This window comes from Conger conger, chromosome 19 (genome assembly GCF_963514075.1).
Source record: "Conger conger chromosome 19, fConCon1.1, whole genome shotgun sequence".
NCBI classification, from domain to species: Eukaryota; Metazoa; Chordata; class Actinopteri; order Anguilliformes; family Congridae; genus Conger; species Conger conger.
Window position 1 is genome coordinate 22,590,465 of NC_083778.1, and position 20,000 is coordinate 22,610,464.

The 20,000-nt window shown below is 49.6% G+C and overlaps 1 protein-coding gene across 1 annotated transcript in view; it reads left to right on the forward strand.

Annotated features, from left to right (window-relative positions):
* LOC133119212 (coiled-coil domain-containing protein 91-like) overlaps positions 1–20,000 on the forward strand; it is a 124,780-nt gene that overhangs the window by 1,354 nt on the left and 103,426 nt on the right. The window contains exons 2-4 of the mRNA XM_061229711.1: positions 4,156–4,274; positions 5,018–5,164; positions 5,343–5,447. Coding sequence (XP_061085695.1) covers positions 4,164–4,274; positions 5,018–5,164; positions 5,343–5,447 — 363 coding nt within the window. The 5' untranslated portion in view covers positions 4,156–4,163. The remainder of the gene's footprint in view (positions 1–4,155; positions 4,275–5,017; positions 5,165–5,342; positions 5,448–20,000) is intronic.

The window sequence follows — 20,000 nt, forward strand, 5'->3', positions numbered from 1 at the left end:
AATTTAATCCTCATTTTTTTCCACAGAACAAAAACTACCTGTATTAGTTTGTACAACCTCATAATTATCAAAAGTGAATATCGGAAATCTCTGTTTAATTGAGACTTTTCAGAATTTCTCAGGAAAAGTAATTATCATTTTGCCTGCTCGTTTCAAAGTGAGTGAGAAAGCGTCAGAGATCCTGCTGGAGACCGCAGTGAGTCAGCAGCAGCCCTGTTTAAACACACTCTCCCGTGCACGTCCTACCTGCCTCCTCCTGGCTCTGTCATTACCCCGTCTCCCTGCACGGTCACGGGTCGCCTGCGCTGCTTTCATTCTGCACTTTGTACCAGGAATTCTACCTCTTCCGGGTGTCCGGAAACTTCCACTGCCATCTGAGGATGTTTCGACATGACGTGACATCAGCACGTCAGATCTGGTAACTGGTTGTTTGAAGCCGCATTGTTATTATTGGTGGAAGGGAAAGTCACTGGTTCCCTGTCATTACATTACATTATTGGCATTTGGCAGATGGTCTTATCCAGAGCGATGTACAGTTGATTAGACTAAGCAGGAGACAATCCTCCCCTGGAGCAATGCAGGGTTAAGGGCCTTGCTCAAGGGCCCTGCTCAAGGGCCCAACGGCTGTGTGGATCTTATTGTGGCTACACCGAGGATCGAACCACCGACCTTGCGGATCCCAGCCATGTACCTTAACCACTACGCTACAGGCCGCCCCAATATCTGGGCAGATGCCTCCCCAGGCCTGCTTACGGGTCCAGTCCCAGTGTTGACACAGGCCTGCATGTGGGTCCAGTCCCAGAGTTGACACAGAGGTGTATACGGGTCCAGTCCCGGTGTTGACGCAGGGGGAAGGCTGTTAATGACTGTTTTGGGGCTGTTTGGCCCAGCAGACATCCTCTGTCCAAGTTCAAAACAAGCGGAGTGAGATTACGAGTGGTGCCATGCTGACAGATCCTGCCTCAAAGGCACTAAGTCTGAAAACGCTCCCGATTACACTTTTATTACAGGAAGGACTTAACGGGGGAGCGACGGCGTTTTTACTTTTATCCGTGAGACTCTGAGAGCTACAGAGAGGTGATCGTCTGCTCTTTAAATCTCCAACTTTCCCCAAATTCACTTTCCATTCTCATGCCTGGACCCTGTAATTGAGAACTTAACCCAGGGACATTCTTCTCCTTCCTGGCAAAGCCTGACTGTAATTAATCAGATCTCAGGAGCAGGTAATGCATTGTGTCTGGCTCTCTTCCTTTAGAAAGACAGGATATGCTAATCGCCCGGTTTATCCTCTCGGTGCACGTTAGCATGACTAGCGCTGGAGCTCACATCATGGCCGGGGTGTTTGTTGTCGTTCTGTTGAACTCACATCATGAACAGGTGGGTACAAACAGAAGAAGAGGCGCTGCTTTATTGTGTTTGGGTGCTCTGCCCGTTGAGTTCAGTCTTGAGGATTGAGTTGGCAATTTAGTGTTTATGTTGAGTATTGGGTTGAAGATTCCCTGTGTGTAGGTGCGTGCTTGTCCTTGTGCATGTGTGTGTGTGTGTGTGTGTGTGTGTGTGTGTGTGAGAGACAACCCCCCCCTCCCCCCCCATTCCGTGAACCATATGTCAGTCCGTTTGGAATTCATTTGTAGTGAAAATTATAACAATGTGACTTCATCCCTCTTACTGTACTGTGGGGGGAAGACCTGCATGCTACGATAATGAGAGTGTTTTAACTCAGAGCTGGAGCTAAAGTCTGTTTCTGTGAGCTGGAAATACTGGAGCTTTGGCCAAAATAAGCTGAGGATTTTAGCATATTATTGAGGAACACATCTATCTTCTGGCCTTGCGTTTTCTCAGTTTTGAGTTATGGTCATTAATGTGCTGAAAATACCATGGAAATAAAACCATAACTGATGGCCAATGGAGACCTCCTCTTTCATATTTCCTGTTCAGTTTTATGGGGCCAATATTTCTGACTTTTCTGAAAAAATACAAGACCTAAAACAAAAAGAATGATTGGTCATGGTGCTTTTGCACATCGACAGTTAACTGGTGATTATTTATTAAAGGAGATTATTATGAATTATTAAAGGATGGAGAGTGTTATCAACAGGCTGTTGTACTGCAGTGTGTTCTGTGAATAAATCTCCTCTGGCTACCTTCTGTAGAGCCTGTGTGTGTGTGTGTGTGTGTGTGTGTGTGTGTGTGTGTGTGTGTGTGTGTGTGTGTGAGAGTGTGAGAGAGTGTGTGAGAGTGTGTGTGAGTGTGTGTGAGAGTGTGTGAGAGAGTGTGTGTGAGAGAGAGAGAGAGAGTGTGTGTGAGAGTGTGTGTGTGAGTGTGTGAGTGAGTGTGTGAGAGTGTGTGAGAGTGTGTGTGAGTGTTTGTGAGTGTGTGTGAGTGTGTGTGAGTGTGTGTGAGAGTGTGTGAGAGTGTGCGAGAGAGAGAGAGAGTGTGTGTGTGAGAGTGTGTGTGTGTGTGTGTGGGACAGGGACGTGTGTGTGTGAGAGATAGGGATGTGTGTGAAAGTCTGGGAGCTTTTTCTTCTGTCTTCCTGTATTCATTTCTTAAGAAATACCTGAGCCATGTAGAAAACTATGATAATATACTGCTGTGAATTCAGCCAGAACAGATTGGCCCGTGATGACAGTGCTTATGTCCTGATCCCCGGCTCCTGCAGAAGTGTTGATGGGGTGAAATATGACTGAGAGCAGCTTAACCTGCCCAGGGCCTCCAGGAGGTCAGGTGGGCCTGTCAGGTTTCTCACGCCTCAGATGTGCTCTCTTCTTCTGTGTTTTTGAGAGGGGTCCTCCCGGGCCCTGACTTAACAAAGGGGTGTAGAGTTCAGTGTTAACCCCCCCCCCACCACGATCATACGGACTGAGCGTCAGGATTTATGGTCTGTCCTGCAGAGTGGACTTCATCTGTGTGCTGCCTTCTCTTCCTCACTGGAAAGCAGTTTGAACAAGGCTGTGTAGAACTGTTAATATGCAGTGATTATTTTAAGTAGTAATTGTAGTAATTATTTATTGATAACAACATTTTGAGAGGCGGGGTTGTTGCTGGCTTGCAGTGTGACAGACAGAAGTGAATAATCTGACCCCCCTCTTCAGGCGGTCTGGGAGCAGCAACGCTCACCGCCCCAAACCGCCGCTCTCTAAATCAGCCGCTCTCTAAATCAGCCGCTCTCTAAATCAGCCGCTCTCTAAATCAGCCTTTCAGCACCGCCCCCCTGCCAACCCACCAGCAAACTCTCTCAATAATACAAAAAACAAACATGTTCCTCTCTTAACCAGCAGCCACTGCAGTCATCACAGAGAAACACTCTCAATAATACAAAAAACAAACATGTTCTTCTCCCGGCCAGGGTGAGTGTGTGGTGTGAATCTAAGATGGTTAGGATTGTCAGAGAAATGGTTAGGACAGTTAGAAAGCGTGGGTGTCAGAGATGGTTAGGATTGTTAGAGAGATGGTTAGGATTGTTAGAGAGATGGTTAGGATTGTTAGAGAGATGGTTAGGATTGTTAGAGAGACAGTTAGGATAGTTAGAGAGACGGTTAGGATAGTTAGAGAGACGGTTAGGATTGTCAGAGAGGCTGAAAGGGGCAGAATGGCGTGTCAGCAGGCTTTCCTTCGCCACACTCCTCTGTTTTCCTTTCTTTTCTTTCTGGTCCCCGAGCGCTCCCTCTGTCTTTAGGGCCAGTGGAGGGTCTGGGGCTCGTCACCTCGTAAATCTGCCCCCCAGAGCCCCCCTCCCCGTGTGGAGCAGTGCCACTGTGTGCTCGCAGTGAAGTGAAGCATGCTGGGTATTTGGCTAACAGATCATCATGTTCAGCTCAGCTGTCTGTACCATAGAGCTCACTGCCATCTCCTAGAGCTGCTGCCTTGTAGGACTCGTATCTAGGCTGACTGAGCCAAAGTCTCAGGACTGTAGTGAGCTTTGCAGGGAGGTTTTCAGTGCAGTTCAGGAAAGGGGCTGTGTGTGTGTGTGTGTGTGCGTGCGTGCGTGCGTGTGTGTGTGCGTGCGTGCTTGTGTGTATGTGAGAGTGTGTGAGTGCGCGCGTGCTTTCTGTCACGTTCAGTCTGTCCGTCTGTCAGTGCGCACATGTGTGCGTGCCTGTGTGTGCGTGTGTGTGTGATAATCCTATTTCATGTGGGGGGGGGGGGGTGTAGTTCCAGGGATGAAGCTGCCCCTGAGTGCCCCCCCGGACATCCTGATGGACCAGCCCCCGTCCTGCCAGACAGACTCTCTGGAGCCCCATCCCCCCGACACCCCCCCCCCGCAGCCTGAGGTGAGACCCCCATCCTGACCCACCCACTCCTGACCCACCCACATCCTGACCTTCCCACTCCTCACCCTTTCCTGTCCATATCTCCTCTTCTGTGGGGAGTGACTGCCTGGTGCCTGTTCTTCTGTGGGGAGTGACTGCCTGGTGCCTGTTCTTCTGTGGGGAGTGACTGCCTGGTGCCTGTTCTTCTGTGGGGAGTGACTGCCTGGTGCCTGTTCTTCTGTGGGGAGTGACTGCCTGGTGCCTGTTCTTCTGTGGGGAGTGACTGCCTGGTGCCTGTTCCAGATTACTGCGCTCATTCTTTCCCTCGTTGGAGATCGTGCTGTCCACCCTGAGCCAACAGCACTATGTTTTGTTTTTGTTGTCTTGATTAATCTGTTTGGTCTCCTCCCATGCTGTCATTTTGAGGGCTCTCTCTGTGCCAGAAATGCCCAGGACATCCCAGACTGCCTTTCTCCATGTGTAAATATTGCTCTGTCCCTCACCATGCCTGGCTCAAAGCAGTGATGTCACCGGTGTTCTCTGTCGGTCACGCCCCTGGTTACTGTCAGTAAATGTCTCGCCCTGTGTGCGGGGTTATTTTAGTGCGCTTACTCAGTGGTGTTGATGGGTCATGTAGTTTGCTGCTGAGAGCCTTTTTCTGAGCATGCTCAGAGAATGGGCCAGTGGTGTTGATGGGTAATGTAGTTTCTGGCTGTAAGCTGCCCTGTAGATGGCTGAGATTGATGCAGTCGTGTCACACGCAGGTCCTGGCGGAAGCTGAGCCCCTCTCCTCTGCCGATTCCCCCGAGTCTACGGAAGCCCAGGAGGCCCACAGCCAGGTGCAGCAGGTGGTGTCCAGCCTGCAGGCCCGTCTGACTGCCAGCGAGGAGGAGAAGGCCCGCATCCAGCAGGTCTCACTGCGTCTCCCTGCTTCTCACTGCGTCTCACTGCATCTCCCTGTGTCCATGTGTCTCCCTGTGTATCACTGCATCTCACTGTGTCTCACTGCATCTCACTGTGTCTCACTGCGTCTCCCTGTGTCCCTGTGTCTCCCTGTGTCCCTGCGCCACCCTGCGTCTCCCTGTGCAGGAGCTGCAGGACATGATGGCCAGGCAGGCGCAGATGGAGGAGCTGCATCAGGAGCAGAAGGGGGCGGAGTCTGACGTCCACCGCAGGCGCTATGCTGAACTGCAGGTAGGGACCCCCTGTCCAAAGAGTTACGGTGCAGAGCCTGGGGGTGTGGCCTGACCTCACCTGACCTCACCTGAGGGGCGGACCACGCCCTCCCATAGTACGGCTATCTCCAGGTGCTGTGTCCAGGTGTGCTCAGACAGGTATTAGATCATATCTCCAGGTGCTGTGTCCAGGTGTGCTCAGACAGGTATTAGACCATATCTCCAGGTGCTGTGTCCAGGTGTGCTCAGACAGGTATTAGACCATATCTCCAGGGAGAAGTGAAGCGGGTCATAGAAGAAGAATCTCCTCCCATCCTCTGAGCGTTGTGATGAATGCTCTGACGGTCATTAACACCTCATCCCGTTTCACCTCTCATAAATCACAAAGCCAGAGACGATTTCACAGCCTTGTGATGTTAGTCAATGAGGGGCTGACACACGGACGTCAAACTTTTCTCAGATGATTAAAGTGCCAGAGGCGGCGGACTTCACAGACCCATCTGCAGACAGAGTTTTATGAAACCGAGAGCGTAGGAAAGCGCTCCCGACGCGTCTCGCTGCTGCGTTTGAAGTGTGTTCATACTTTCTGAGGTCTGCATAATCGCGTGGCACCCCTCCTGGCTGTGAATCGGTGAAGACTGCTTTGATATAATCGGTTGTTTTTGACCGTTTTGGTCCTCATCGACACACCCGTTAGACTGCGTTAAAGCTCTGTGATTTATTTCAGCTTCTGCAGGGCAAACGTTACGGTCTGAAGCTGCTCTGCTGGGAATAACCTGAGCGCTGATGGGAATAACCTGAGCGCTGATGGGAATAACCTGAGCGCTGATGGGAATAACCTGAGCGCTGATGGGAATAACCTGAGCGCTGATGAGAATAACCTGAGCGCTGCTGGGAATAACCTGAGCGCTGATGGGAATAACCTGAGCGCTGATGGGAATAACCTGAGCGCTGATGGGAATAACCTGAGCGCTGATGGGAATAACCTGAGCGCTGATGGGAATAACCTGAGCGCTGATGGGAATAACCTGAGCGCTGATGGGAATAACCTGAGCGCTGATGGGAATAACCTGAGCGCTGATGGGAATAACCTGAGCGCTGATGGGAATAACCTGAGCGCTGATGGGAATAACCTGAGCGCTGATGGGAATAACCTGAGCGCTGATGGGAATAACCTGAGCGCTGATGGGAATAACCTGAGCGCTGATGGGAATAACCTGAGCGCTGATGGGAATAACCTGAGCGCTGATGGGAATAACCTGAGCGCTGATGGGAATAACCTGAGCGCTGATGGGAGGATGAGTCACGCGGGCCTGGCACTGCGTCTGCGCTAAAGGGCTGTTTTAGTTTCATCATGAGCCCCTCTGATGTAGACACTACTGAAGCACTGATCTCTGCTGAAGCACTGATCTCTGCTGAAGCACTGATCTCTGCTGAAGCACTGACCTCTGCTGAAGCACTGATCTCTGCTGATCTCCACACGGTGCGGTGCATTGCCACAGAAACACAGATGACGTGTGTATGTAATGTAATTTAATAACATGTGAACAGGGATGCGCTGTGATTACTGGAAACAACATTTAGGCTGAAAATTACAGCAGACAAACATGGCAGTCCTGTGTGTGGAAACGAATAGAAATCTTTATTTTTTATTTATTTATTCTCTACTCGTGGGAGTCTGATTCTGAGCCTGATTTGTTGCTGTCTCAGTGTGTAAAACAGCGCGGGTTTGATGTTGAGTTTCCGTGGTTTCAAAAGGGCAGAGGAGAGGGTGCAGTGACATCGGGTGCATGAATGTCTCTCACAGTTAACCCTCTCTCACAGTTACCTCTCTCTCACAGTTACCTCTCTCTCACAGTTACCTGTCTCTCACAGTTACCTCTCTCTCACAGTTACCTGTCTCTCACAGTTACCTCTCTCTCACAATTACCTCTCTCTCACAGTTACCTCTCTCTCACAGTTACCTCTCACAGTTACCTCTGTCTCACAGTTACCTCTCTCTCACAGTTACTTCTCACAGTTACCTCTGTCTCACAGTTACCTCTCTCTCACAGTTACCTCTCTCTCACAGTTACCTGTCTCTCACAGTTACCTCTCTCTAACAGTTACCTCTCTCTCACAGTTACCTCTCTCTCACAGTTACCTGTGTCTCACAGTTACCTCTCTCTCACAGTTACCTCTCTCTCACAGTTACCTCTCTCTCACAGTTACCGCTCTCTCACAGTTACCTGTCTCTCAGGGCTGATTAACCAATCTGCAGCATTACTGCACCTGCCCTTAATGAGGGCGGGCAGAGGGGCTCATCACCTGCTGCTCTCTGTACACACGCTGTTCACTCAGACTGTCTGTGGCCTCTCGTGTCTGGTGTCTGTAGTGTCTCATATCTGTAGTGTCTGTGGTCTCTAGTGTCTGTAGTGTCTGTGAATGGGCTATGGCATGTCATCAGACTCCCATGTGATCCTCTCCCTCCCTTCTCCTCCATAGTTATGGGATAATGTGAGCAGCCAGACGGTTTTCAGCTCTGAAGTATGTTAAGAGCTTGTTTGTTTTGCAAACTAAACACTTTTTTCACTCAATGTGGACTTTGTTTTTTCTCTGGGAACTGGTCATCCGACTCATAGAAAATATGTCCATTTTGCCCGGGAAATACAGTGGGGTGCAAAAATCGGAGACCTTTCTGCACATTTTAAAGCGAGATTGCTTTTTATTTAAATGTTTAACTGTTTATAAATTATAAAAAAGGGCCCTGTGCAAAAGTTGGGGAACCCTTTTAAATTCTTCTTTGTTACTTTTTAAAAAGACGATTTCTAAGGCCCATACCCCAGTGATGTACTTGTTAGGGCTTGAAAGTCAGGTGAGTATAATTCCAGGGCTGAATTTATTATTCTGAAGTAACCCCATGCCGTGTGTTTGGGGTTGTGTGGCAGTTGGGCGCACAGGAAACATTGTGTGAGTGGAAGGCAGAATGGATTCAAACTAATGTTCAAAGGTCCAGACATGGAAGTTGGGACATAAGAGAGGTTGGGTATTCCGGCTAGACTACGATCCAGAGCAAACCTCTAAACCGTGACGTTAGACTATGATCCAGAGCAAACCTCTAAACCGTGATGTTAGACTATGATCCAGAGCAAACCTCTAAACCGTGACGTTAGACTATGATCCAGAGCATGGGATGAAGGTTCTGGTTTGTTCTTCGTGATTAAACTGAGCCGTACTCACGGGCTGCGGTTATGTCACCATGACAACCAGCAGCTCTGAGGCGTCTGCCTGGCCACGCTGCGATCAGCCGCAGAGCGATCAGCCGCAGAGCGATCAGCAGCAGAGCGATCAGCAGCAGAGCGATCAGCCACAGAACGATCAGCAGCAGAGCGATCAGCCGCAGAACGATCAGCAGCAGAGCGATCAGCAGCAGAGCGATCAGCCACAGAACGATCAGCAGCAGAGCGATCAGCCGCAGAGCGATCAGCCGCAGAGCGATCAGCAGCAGAGCGATCAGCCTGTTCTGCTCTCCGGCAGCGGTTCCCGTGGACACGCCTCTGATCGACTCTCACCGCCAGCGAGCCGCGCAGCGTCATCACACAGCATCCATTATGAGCCGCTCTGTGAGTGATTATGAGCCGCTCTGTGAGTGATTGTGAGCCGCTCTGTGAGTGATTATGAGCCGCTCTGTGAGTGATTGTGAGCCGCTCTGTGAGTGATTATGAGCCGCTCTGTGAGTGATTGTGAGCCGCTCTGTGAGTGATTGTGAGCCGCTCTGTGAGTGATTATGAGCCGCTCTGTGAGTGATTATGAGCCGCTCTGTGAGTGATTGTGAGTGATTGTGAGTGATTGTGAGTGATTGTGAGTGCTGATTGTGAGTGCTGATTGTGAGTGATTGTGAGTGATTGTGAGTGCTGATTGTGAGTGATTGTGAGTGCTGATTGTGAGTGCTGATTGTGAGTGATTGTGAGTGATTGTGAGTGCTGATGTCATCTGTTTGGTGACAGGAGGAGCGGAGCGTCTGTCTGATGGGGAGCCCCCCCCTCCCGCTCGCCCAGAACACACTGCCTCACATAATGCTCATGTTTTTTCATTTTCAGTGTGAGATGGTTTGTTATGTAAGGGATCATTTACTGGATGTTGAGGTAATCTCCTGTCCTGTTAGACAGAATAATTTTGCCTTAAATGTATTTTTAATCAAGGAAGGATTTTTTTTTTTTGTTATTTGTGTTTTAGAATGTCATTACCTCTCACTTCCAAGGAAGGAAATCTTGCCAAGGAAGGCATTTTTCTTCAAACATGAAAATGCTCAGATTGAGAGGGATATTGTGCTGCTGTTATGGGAAGATAATTGAGGCCGGTTTGGGTTTGTTTGGGAGCGGTTTCCTTTCGACGTGCGTGTGCCGGTCCCTGATTTGTGGGTGTCCGCTCCACACAGGGACAGACGTTTGGGTTTTCCTCCTGCCTGTTACTCACGCGTCTGTGGAGCGAGACGCTCAACCGCAGGCCTGACTCACCCAGTCTCTCTGCCCCCCGATCCCACGGGTTTATCTCCCAGAGCGGGGTTCCCCTGGTGCCCTGCCCTCACCCCCACCCTGCCCCCCTCTCTCCCTCTCCCCCGCACCCCCACCTGGCCCTCTCTCCCAGGCCCCTGGCCCCTCTCCTCTCTGCAGTGACCCCCACCCCCCACCTCTGTGACTGCTCCGCTGTGACTGATTCTGTGATATTTATACTGAGAGTGTGTTTATGAGTGGCAGTGTGTTTATGTGTGGCAGTGTGTTTACACGCGTGTTGTGTGTGGCAGTGTGTTTATGTGTGGCAGTGTGTTTACACGCGTGTTGTGTGTGGCAGTGTGTTTATGTGTGGCAGTGTGTTTACACGCGTGTTGTGTGTGGCAGTGTGTTTATGTGTGGCAGTGTGTTTACACGCGTGTTGTGTGTGGCAGTGTGTTTATGTGTGGCAGTGTGTTTACACGCGTGTTGTGTGTGGCAGTGTGTTTACACGCGTGTTGTGTGTGGCAGTGTGTTTACACGTGTGTTGTGTGTGGCAGTGTGTTTACACGCGTGTTGTGTGTGGCAGTGTGTTTACACGTGTGTTGTGTGTGGCAGTGTGTTTACACGTGTATTGTGTGTGGCAGTGTGTTTACACGCGTGTTGTGTGTGGCAGTGTGTTTACACGCGTGTTGTGTGTGGCAGTGTGTTTACACGTGTGTTGTGTGTGGCAGTGTGTTTACACGCGTGTTGTGTGTGGCAGTGTGTTTATGTGTGGCAGTGTGTTTACACGTGTGTTGTGTGTGGCCATGTGTTTACACGCGTGTTGTGTGTGGCAGTGTGTTTATGTGTGGCAGTGTGTTTACACGCGTGTTGTGTGTGGCAGTGTGTTTACACGTGTGTTGTGTGTGGCAGTGTGTTTACACGCGTGTTGTGTGTGGCAGTGTGTTTATGTGTGGCAGTGTGTTTACACATGTGTTGTGTGTGGCCGTGTGTTTACACGCGTGTTGTGTGTGGCAGTGTGTTTACACGCGTGTTGTGTGTGGCAGTGTGTTTATGTGTGGCAGTGTGTTTACACGTGTGTTGTGTGTGGCAGTGTGTTTATGTGTGGCAGTGTGTTTACACGTGTGTTGTGTGTGGCAGTGTGTTTACACGCGTGTTGTGTGTGGCAGTGTGTTTACACGCGTGTTGTGTGTGGCCGTGTGTTTACACGTGTGTTGTGTGTGGCAGTGTGTTTACACGCGTGTTGTGTGTGGCCGTGGTGGAGTGGATCCACACACAGAGGTGACCATGACCATCTCCAGCTGCACCTCAGGCCCACCTGCCTCTGCTCCCAGACTCCTCCTTCACATTCAACCAGTCTGTTGAAATGTAGTCCTACCTCATTTTTAAACATGGAATGATGATTCCATCTGTCCAGAAACATTGCTCTGGTGCAGTGAGTGAGGTGTTTAGTTACACTACTTTGAAATTGTGCTTCACCTTTTTTTTTTTTTTCATTAATTATCAGCAGTGGCTTTTGAAACTGAAGGAAAAGCAATTTGCTTTGATTCTCTGTGTCTGAATGGGGGACTGTACGATGTGTTTCTGAAATGCGTTTCACAGCCGGGCTCTGCGGAGCGCATGCAGGATGTATCCCCCCCGATCCCTAACCCCCCCGGGCTCAGGGTGTGAGCTTCTACACATGTGTATGTTTTATTTAGGTACTTTGTCATGTTTTCGGCGAAGAACATGAAAAGGTTTATGGAGCCCATAAAGGCAGGCTGGCTGCAGGGCCGGGGGGGGGGGGGGGGGGGGGGCAGGATGTGCTGTTTTATCACTTCCTGAAACGTGATGCGGAGCAAACGCTGTGGCTGGAGCTGCTGTCCTAACAAAACACCCTGCAGCCCTGCTGCCAGACTGTGCATGGGGGTGTAGCTGCTGGACTGTGCATGGGGGTGTAGCTGTGCATGGGGGCGTAGCTGCCAGACTGTGCATGGGGGTGTAGCTGCTGGACTGTGCATGGGGGTGTAGCTGTGCATGGGGGTGTAGCTGTGCATGGGGGTGTAGCTGCTGGACTCTCTAGCTGTAGATGGGTCTGGAGCAGACCTGATTAACACACCCTCCTCTCTGTAACAGTCCCAGTGTGGCCCGTGTGAGGGGTATTCCCTGTGCATAAGACCTTTTTATGGGCTCTGTGTGCTAAATATATGGACACCTAAAATCTGGGGTAAAAAAAAGGTTTGCCTGAGGTTGGTGCTTAATGATTGAACTTAGTATGGAATCTCTGAGATAGTACGGAATGACATGGCTTGGTTGGGAATGTCTTGGCTTGGTTGGGCACATCTCGGCTTGGTTGGGAATGTCTTGGCATGGTTGGGAATGTCTCGGCTTGGTTGGGAATGTCTTGGCATGGTTGGGAATGCTGTTATCGGGAGGCTGGTGTGTGTGCTCCGGCCAGTCAGCCGTGTGTTCCCACCGAGCTTCCAGAAAGTTCCCCACCCACCCTCCTCCAGGATTCAGGGAAGCCTGCGGTTGAGTTTGATATGAAAACTATTGTCTGCTGTGTGAGCTGTTTCTGTACACACACATACGTACGCACACTCAGGTGGACGCCCACACACACACAGACACACACACACTTCATTTCAGCGTGTACATGTATCAGAGATCACTTCAGTGATCAAATAACCCAGGCAGAAGAAAGAAGAATCATCTTTGAATAATTTATGTGAATAGTTTAGTATTTACAGCAGAATACCTTGTTCATCAGGTTTCACACATAAACACATTGGTTTGTAACAGCGTGTAGTGTTTTCTGACAGAGTGTTGACTTCCCTATAGAGTCAAACACACAGACACACACACACCCACACATAGTTACACACACCCACACAATCACATACAAACCTGGCAGCCCAGTCATGCAGTAATGGAGCCTTTAAACCCAGACCGTGTGTCCGCTCCTTGTACGAGTGAATGGAGCCCTATAAAACTCCCCCTGCCCCTCTGGGGGGGGGGTTCTGGTGGCTGCAGAGACAGAATGAAAGGACTCCCTCCTGGGGTTTGTAGTTTTATTGTCTCTGTCCGTCTGCAGTGTGGATTCAGGCTTGGACCGCAGCACCCAGAGACCTGCGTTCACTTACTGTGGGGCTGCCTGTGCCACTCAGCACAGCTTATCTTCAAATAATAATACTCAAGCAGCCATTCATTCATCACGGAACACACTGCCCCAGAAAACCCCCCCCAGACCGCAGCCTGGGCCCCCCTGCACGGCAGTGTGGGAGGCCAGTGCATGCTCTCTCTTGTGGAGGTTTGTTTTCAGCGCCCGGCTGGGCTCAGGTAGCTCTACAGGAGGCTGGACCGGAGACGTTTGACAGACAGGGCCGGGATCGTAGTTTGGGGGTGCATGTGGAACTCATTACCGGGGCTTCTGCGCTCAGGTACCCTGCAGGTAGGGGGAGGGAGAGGACCACCCCCCGAGCCCACTCTGAGAGGAGGGGGGTTACACCATCAGGGGCCAGTTACCCCAGACAAACACCCCCCCCTGGACCCGTCTCCCTCCCCCCCCCCGTCCCCCTGTGGCAAGGAGAGCGCCCGGGCTCAGAATAAATCACCCACCAACACAGAGCAGGGAGGCTACCACCGGCGCTAACGAGCTAGTCCTACTTCTCCTGATCCTGCTGCTCATTCTGAGCCCTGCTGTTACGGCAGGGAGAGCCCACCTGTGCGATTACCTTCAGCACACTCCATTACTGCACTCAGCTGAGCTCCAGGAACAATGGCAGGAGGAGGGAATGGAGAATGGCCTTTATCTACGGCTCTGTATTCCCTTTTAATGGCTGCTAATAACAGGCAGAGTACTGAAGCGTCACGTAAAGGTTTCACATCTCTGAAGCTGAGCTACGGTATGTGAACAGCTCAATTATGGCTGTTTACCTTTTCCCTCTTCTGTTTTTCTACAGAAGGAGAGATGAGCGTGGTCCTCTGGCAGGTCCTTTAGGGATCATATTACACGTGGCGAAGGGGGAGCAGCCTGTAACCTGCAGGCTAAAGTGCCTGACTGGGACCTGGAGGGTTGCTGGTTCAAGCCCCTGTGTGGCCACAATAAGCAAGGCCCTTAACCCCACATTGCTCCCGGAGGATTGGCCCAAATCAACTGTAAGCTGCTTTGGATAAAGCCATCAGCTACATTACTAATGTAGACGTCAGGTGATGATGTGGTGACTGTTCGTATCAATTACAAATCAGTGAATCCATTTAGATGAAGCATGTCTTAAAATAACTCCTCACCCAGACCTGAGATTTATGTAATTTCATCAAAACAAGAACGCCACTGAAGGCCCTCTTATGGTGAGACTGTGGAACTGCACATTTTCAGCGTGCAGAGTCTGTTCTCACTTAAACAGTTTGAGCTGTTTCCATGTGAAATCTTTTCTATTTACATGGGAGCTTCTCAGCTTTCACTACAGATACTTTAGGAGCAAACACAACTTTCGTGGTTTCTTAGAGACTAAACCTGTTATAAACACAGAACTGTGCTGTTTGAATCTTTCTCCAAACCCATCTTTTCTGTGGATTATCACCATTTTTACTATCAGTGTCAGGAATCGGTGCATAAATAGGGCTCCTGTGTTGTCAGAGATGCTGTACATGTCTAAGAAATCAGCATCTCTGGACCCTTCTTCTGCCGAGTAGAGCCGTCAGTGGGAAGATGGAGGACAGCTCTCAGCACACGGGCTGGCTTAAATCATAACTATACATACTGTAAGTTTGATGGACAATTAAACGCTACAATTCTGCTGTTCGTCTTTCACAAGAGTTCAGCACATTGAGCAATCACGAAATAGACCCTTGCCAAGTTGAGTTTGTGAAGGCAAATATGTGAGGCATGTCAATGTTGGTGTTCATGTTGATTTTCTGTAATACAGGCCTGTGCAAATGTGTTGTATTTTAACTGTAAAAGAGGCCTGTCTGTTTAGCAGCAGACTGGAAGTGAACCATGTGACCCTGTGTGTGTGTGTGTGTGTGTGTGTGTGTGTGTGTGTGTGTGTGTGTGTGTCTGTGTCTGTGTGTGTGTGTGTGTGTGAGTGAGAGTGTGTGTCTGTCTGTGTGTGTGTGTGTGTGTGTGAGAGTGAGAGTGTGTGTCTGTGTGTGTGTGTGTGTGTGTGTGTGTGTGTGTGTGAGTGAGTGAGTGAGTGAGTGAGTGAGTGAGTGAGTGAGTGAGTGAGTGAGTGAGTGAGTGAGTGAGTGAGTGAGAGAGAGAGAGAGAGAGAGTGAGTGTGTGTGTGTGTGAGTGTGTGTCTGTGTGTGTGTGTATGTGAGTGAGAGTGTGTGTCTGTCTGTGTGTGTGTGTGTGTGTGAGTGAGAGTGTGTGTCTGTGTGAGTGAGTGAGTGAGTGAGTGAGTGAGTGAGTGAGTGAGTGAGTGAGTGAGTGAGTGAGTGAGTGAGTGAGTGAGTGAGTGAGTGAGTGAGTGAGTGAGTGAGAGAGAGAGAGAGAGTGTGTGTCCGTGTGTGCGTGCCTGTGTGTGTGTGTCTGTGTGTGTGTGTGTTATGCTGCTCCAACTTGCACAAATATTTTAAAGTTTGTTTACGCTTCGCTTACCCCCCCCCCCCCCCTTGAACCTCCAGCCTGCCCCCCCGAACCAAAACACACACAAGCACTTCTAAGCGAGCTGCTGGTCTCCCGGTGACAGGGGCGTCGCCATGGCGCCCTTGATGGGCCAGGTGCGTTGCTAAGGCTGCAGATCCATGCCAAGACCTGCTGGGACAGCCGAGACCGGCCCACGGAAATGAATGGAATATGCCTGGGCTGGACTGAACTGGGCTGGGCTGGGCTGGGCTGGGCTGGGCTGGGCTGGACTGAGCTGGGCTGGACTGGGCTGGGCTGGGCTGGGCTGGGCTGGGCTGGGCTGGACTGAGCTGGGCTGGACTGAGCTGGTCTGGTCTGGTCTGGTCTGGTCTGGTCTGGTCTGGTCTGGGCCGGGCTGGGCCGAGCTGGACCTGCACACTCTAAACTGACCACTCTGACCCTGCACACTCAGGGTGTGGAGTGTCCATTGGCCAGCCTTCCCTGTAGAGCTGAACACTCCCACAGGCCCCGCTGTGACTAACGCTGTGCTGGCGGCCGAGGGGGAGGTCCCATTAAACTCCCAGACCCACACAGGGGCGGGGCACTCACGTATCTCCATGGTTACTCAGCACTAGCTCATCAGGATGTTCCTGGATGACATCACTGCGTTTTCATTGGGTGGGTGAAAAAGGCTGCCATATTTGATATGGTCAGACCCTGGAGTGGTCTGTTGTCTTGTCCTCTTAATAATGCTCATTTTCCCCATTTCCTGACTTTTGTTAAGAGGTGAGAGTTGTTATTTTGCCCAACAAAAGCAAACCATGAATGAAGTTGTAGTTATTGGTACAGACACAGAATAACACCCCTGTGTTAGTGGTGATTGTGTTGGTGAGGATTGTGTTTGTGTGGATTGTGTTCGTGGTGATTGTGTTGGTGAGGATTGTGTTGGTGAGGATTGTGTTGGTGAGGATTGTGTTGGTGAGGATTGTGTTATTGGTGATTGTGTTGGTGTTGATTGTGTTGGTGAGGATTGTGTTGGTGAGGATTGTGTTGGTGAGGATTGTGTTAGTGGTGATTGTGTTGGTGAGGATTGTGTTTGTGAGGATTGTGTTAGTGTGGATTGTTGTGTGTAATTCATATTTTTCTCAGACTTGTGAAGCTGAGGCAGACCTGCCACCCACAGTTCTCTGCACACTTGTTGCAGTTTGGCTGTTTCATACCCTTTCTACCCCAGACGGTGAGGAGGATGAGGTCATCTGTTGAAGCGTGGTGCTGGCTGTGTGGGGCTGTCTGGGACGTGTGTCCGTCTGAAGGCTGGGGCCACACATGGACACAGCGCTGGAAATAGCTCACAGTCTCCCACACTGAGGTCCTGTCCGAGACGCGTCTGTCAGGGAATCCCCCAAACAGCGCAGCTTACAGCTTCACTGTTTACTCATTCAGCACCCGCTCTGAGGCAAACAAACAGCACGCTTCACTCTGGAACAAACAAACAGCACGCTTCACTCTGTAACAAACAAACAGCACGCTTCACTCTGTAACAAACAAACAGCACGCTTCACTCTGTAACAAACAAACAGCACGCTTCACTCTGTAACAAACAAACAGCACGCTTCACTCTGTAACAAACAAACAGCACGCTTCACTCTGTAACAAACAAACAGCACGCTTCACTCTGTAACAAACAAACAGCACGCTTCACTCTGTAACAAACAAACAGCACGCTTCACTCTGTAACAAACAAACAGCACGCTTCACTCTGGAACAAACAAACAGCACGCTTCACTCTGGAACAAACAAACAGCACGCTTCACTCTGTAACAAACAAACAGCACGCTTCACTCTGTAACAAACAAACAGCACGCTTCACTCTGGAACAAACAAACAGCACGCTTCACTCTGTAACAAACAAACAGCACGCTTCACTCTGTAACAAACAAACAGCACGCTTCACTCTGGAACAAACAAACAGCACGCTTCACTCTGTAACAAACACTCCGGCCATGAGATCGCAGAACGACAGAACAATTACTGCAGCCTTCAAGCTGCATGCTCCAAAAACTGCAAAATAGAATGTATGTGTAAAAATATAACAATCATTGAGGTGTAGTCTGAAAAGAAAATCTTGTTTTTTCAAAAACATAATTAGATTTGGGAAATGTGCTGTTTGAACGCACATGTTTGCATCAAACTATTAATAGCTCTTATGAGGTAGAGGAGAATATTTCACATGGATGCGACTGCAGTTATCCTTTCAGTGACTTCAGTGTGGGACGGTGCCCATTTTGTCAGACCTCACCCAGTCATGCTCCCTGGACCTGGAGCTCTCTGTGCAAATTCATCTTGTCTGTTTTTTTTATTTTTTTATTTAAGAAATGAAGCAAATGCTGGATAGCTTTCAGGTTGTGGATGTTTGAGGCCTGGCTGCTCTAATTCAGTTTCAGCCTCTGTCCTCTGTGCTCAGGGGGCATGGCAGCACACTAGACCCTCTGTTACCAGGGTAACAGGGTGGAGTCTGTGACCAGGGTAACAGGGTGGAGTCTGTTACCAGGGTAACAGGGTGGAGTCTGTGACCAGGGTAACAGGGTGGACTCTGTTACCAGGGTAACAGGGTGGAGTATGTGACCAGGGTAACAGGGTGGAGTCTGTGACCATGGTAACAGGGTGGAGTCTGTTACCAGGGTAACAGGGTGGAGTCTGTGACCAGGGTAACAGGATGGCGTATGTGACCATGGTAACAGGGTGGAGTCTGTGACCAGGGAAACAGGGTGGAGTCTGTTACCAGGGTAACAGGGTGGAGTATGTGACCATGGTAACAGGGTGGAGTCTGTGACCATGGTCACAGGGTGGAATCTGTTACCAGGGTAACAGGGTGGAGTCTGTGACCAGGGAAACAGGGTGGAGTCTGTTACCAGGGTAACAGGGTGGAGTATGTGACCATGGTAACAGGGTGGATTCGGTGACCAGGGTAACAGGGTGGAGTCTGTGACCAGGGTAAAAGGGTGGAATCTGTGACCATGGTAACAGGGTGGAATGAGGCACCTCAGTGCTAGCCTTCATTCACTCAACACTCTGAGTGTGTGTGTGTGTGTGTGTCTGTGTGTGTGTGAGCCTGTGTGTCTGTGTGTGGAGGGGGGGAGACCACAAACACATAAACAGGAAGTTCTCTTGTTTTCTTTGAGGCTGTGTTGTGCTGTGGTGGGTGAGAGGGGGAGAGAGTGAGAGGGGGAAATGGCTTTGAAAGCCCTTTGATTGCTAATTCATTACTTGCCGGTAAATGAAGAAAGTGGCCTTAGGAAATTGAAATTTATTTCGGCGGTGAGGCTGGTTGTGTTCTTTGGACCGAGGAGCCGCAGAGAGTGCGTGCTGGTCGGCAGAGTGTGGGCCTTTGTGGCCGGGGTGAGGGCGAAGTGTGTTTGGGCTTGTGGTTTAAAACTGTGTCTGCAGGGAGAGGGCAGAGTTAGGGGTGTTCTTGGACAGAGTTAGGGGTGTCTGTAGGGCAGTTAGGGGTGTCTGTAGAGCAGAGTTAGGAGTGTCTGTAGGACAGAGTTAGGGGTGTCTGTAGGGCAGAGTTAGGGGTGTCTGTAGGGCAGAGTTAGGGGTGTCTGTAGGACAGAGTTAGGGGTGTGTGTACGGCAGAATTGGGGCTTTGAGTGGCTCTGTTCAGCCCAGGAACACGTCTGTAACTCCAGCACATTTTTTTTGCGCTTGATTGTTTTTCTTGCTCTGAATTCTTTAGTGGCGTTCTTAAGGAAACATTTTTTTATATTTTTTTATATTTTATGTGCCGTATGTGTAAAAAATTGTGCTTTTCCCTCTAAGGACAGTCTTTGCATTCATTAAAAGGGACTGTTTTATTATTTTTTGAATGAGTCTGGCAGTACACTGGGAAATGGACTCGCCTGAGTCCCAGGAGAAACGCTGGACTGCAGGCCTGTCAGTCCCACAGTGCCTTACTGCTGGTGGCCCTCAGAACATCCGGCCAATCGGATTACGGCTTTGCTCAAATTGAGTCCCACATCATTTGGACAGCTGCTGTTTCCTTTTGTCCAGTCCCTTCCCCACACGACATCCTCACATCCTCTCTGAAAAGCACTGCCCAGTGCCAACAGAGCTACCTAACTTCATGTTTGTAGTGTATGTAGATTTGAACTTTATATTATGTAGTTTATATTGTTTTTCACTTTTATGTTATGCAGTTCATGTAGTTTTATGTCCTTTTCACTTTATGTTTGAAGATTATGCAGTTTTGAACTACGTTATGTAATTTATGTAGTATTTAACTTTGTATTTGATGTTGTTTTTAACTTTATGTTTGTAGTTGATGTAGTTTTCAACTTCATGTTTGTAGTTGATGTTGTTTTTATCTTTATGTTTGTAGTTGATGTAGTTTTTAACTTCATGTTTGTAGTTGATGTAGTTTTAATGCAATTTATGACGGGTTCTGACAGCTTTGATGCTGATGACTCATCGATGAGGCATCATCTCTGCCTGAACTTCCTGTTTGTGCTTTTGTGCTTCGCTTTGAAGTGTCTGCTACACGTGTGTGTGT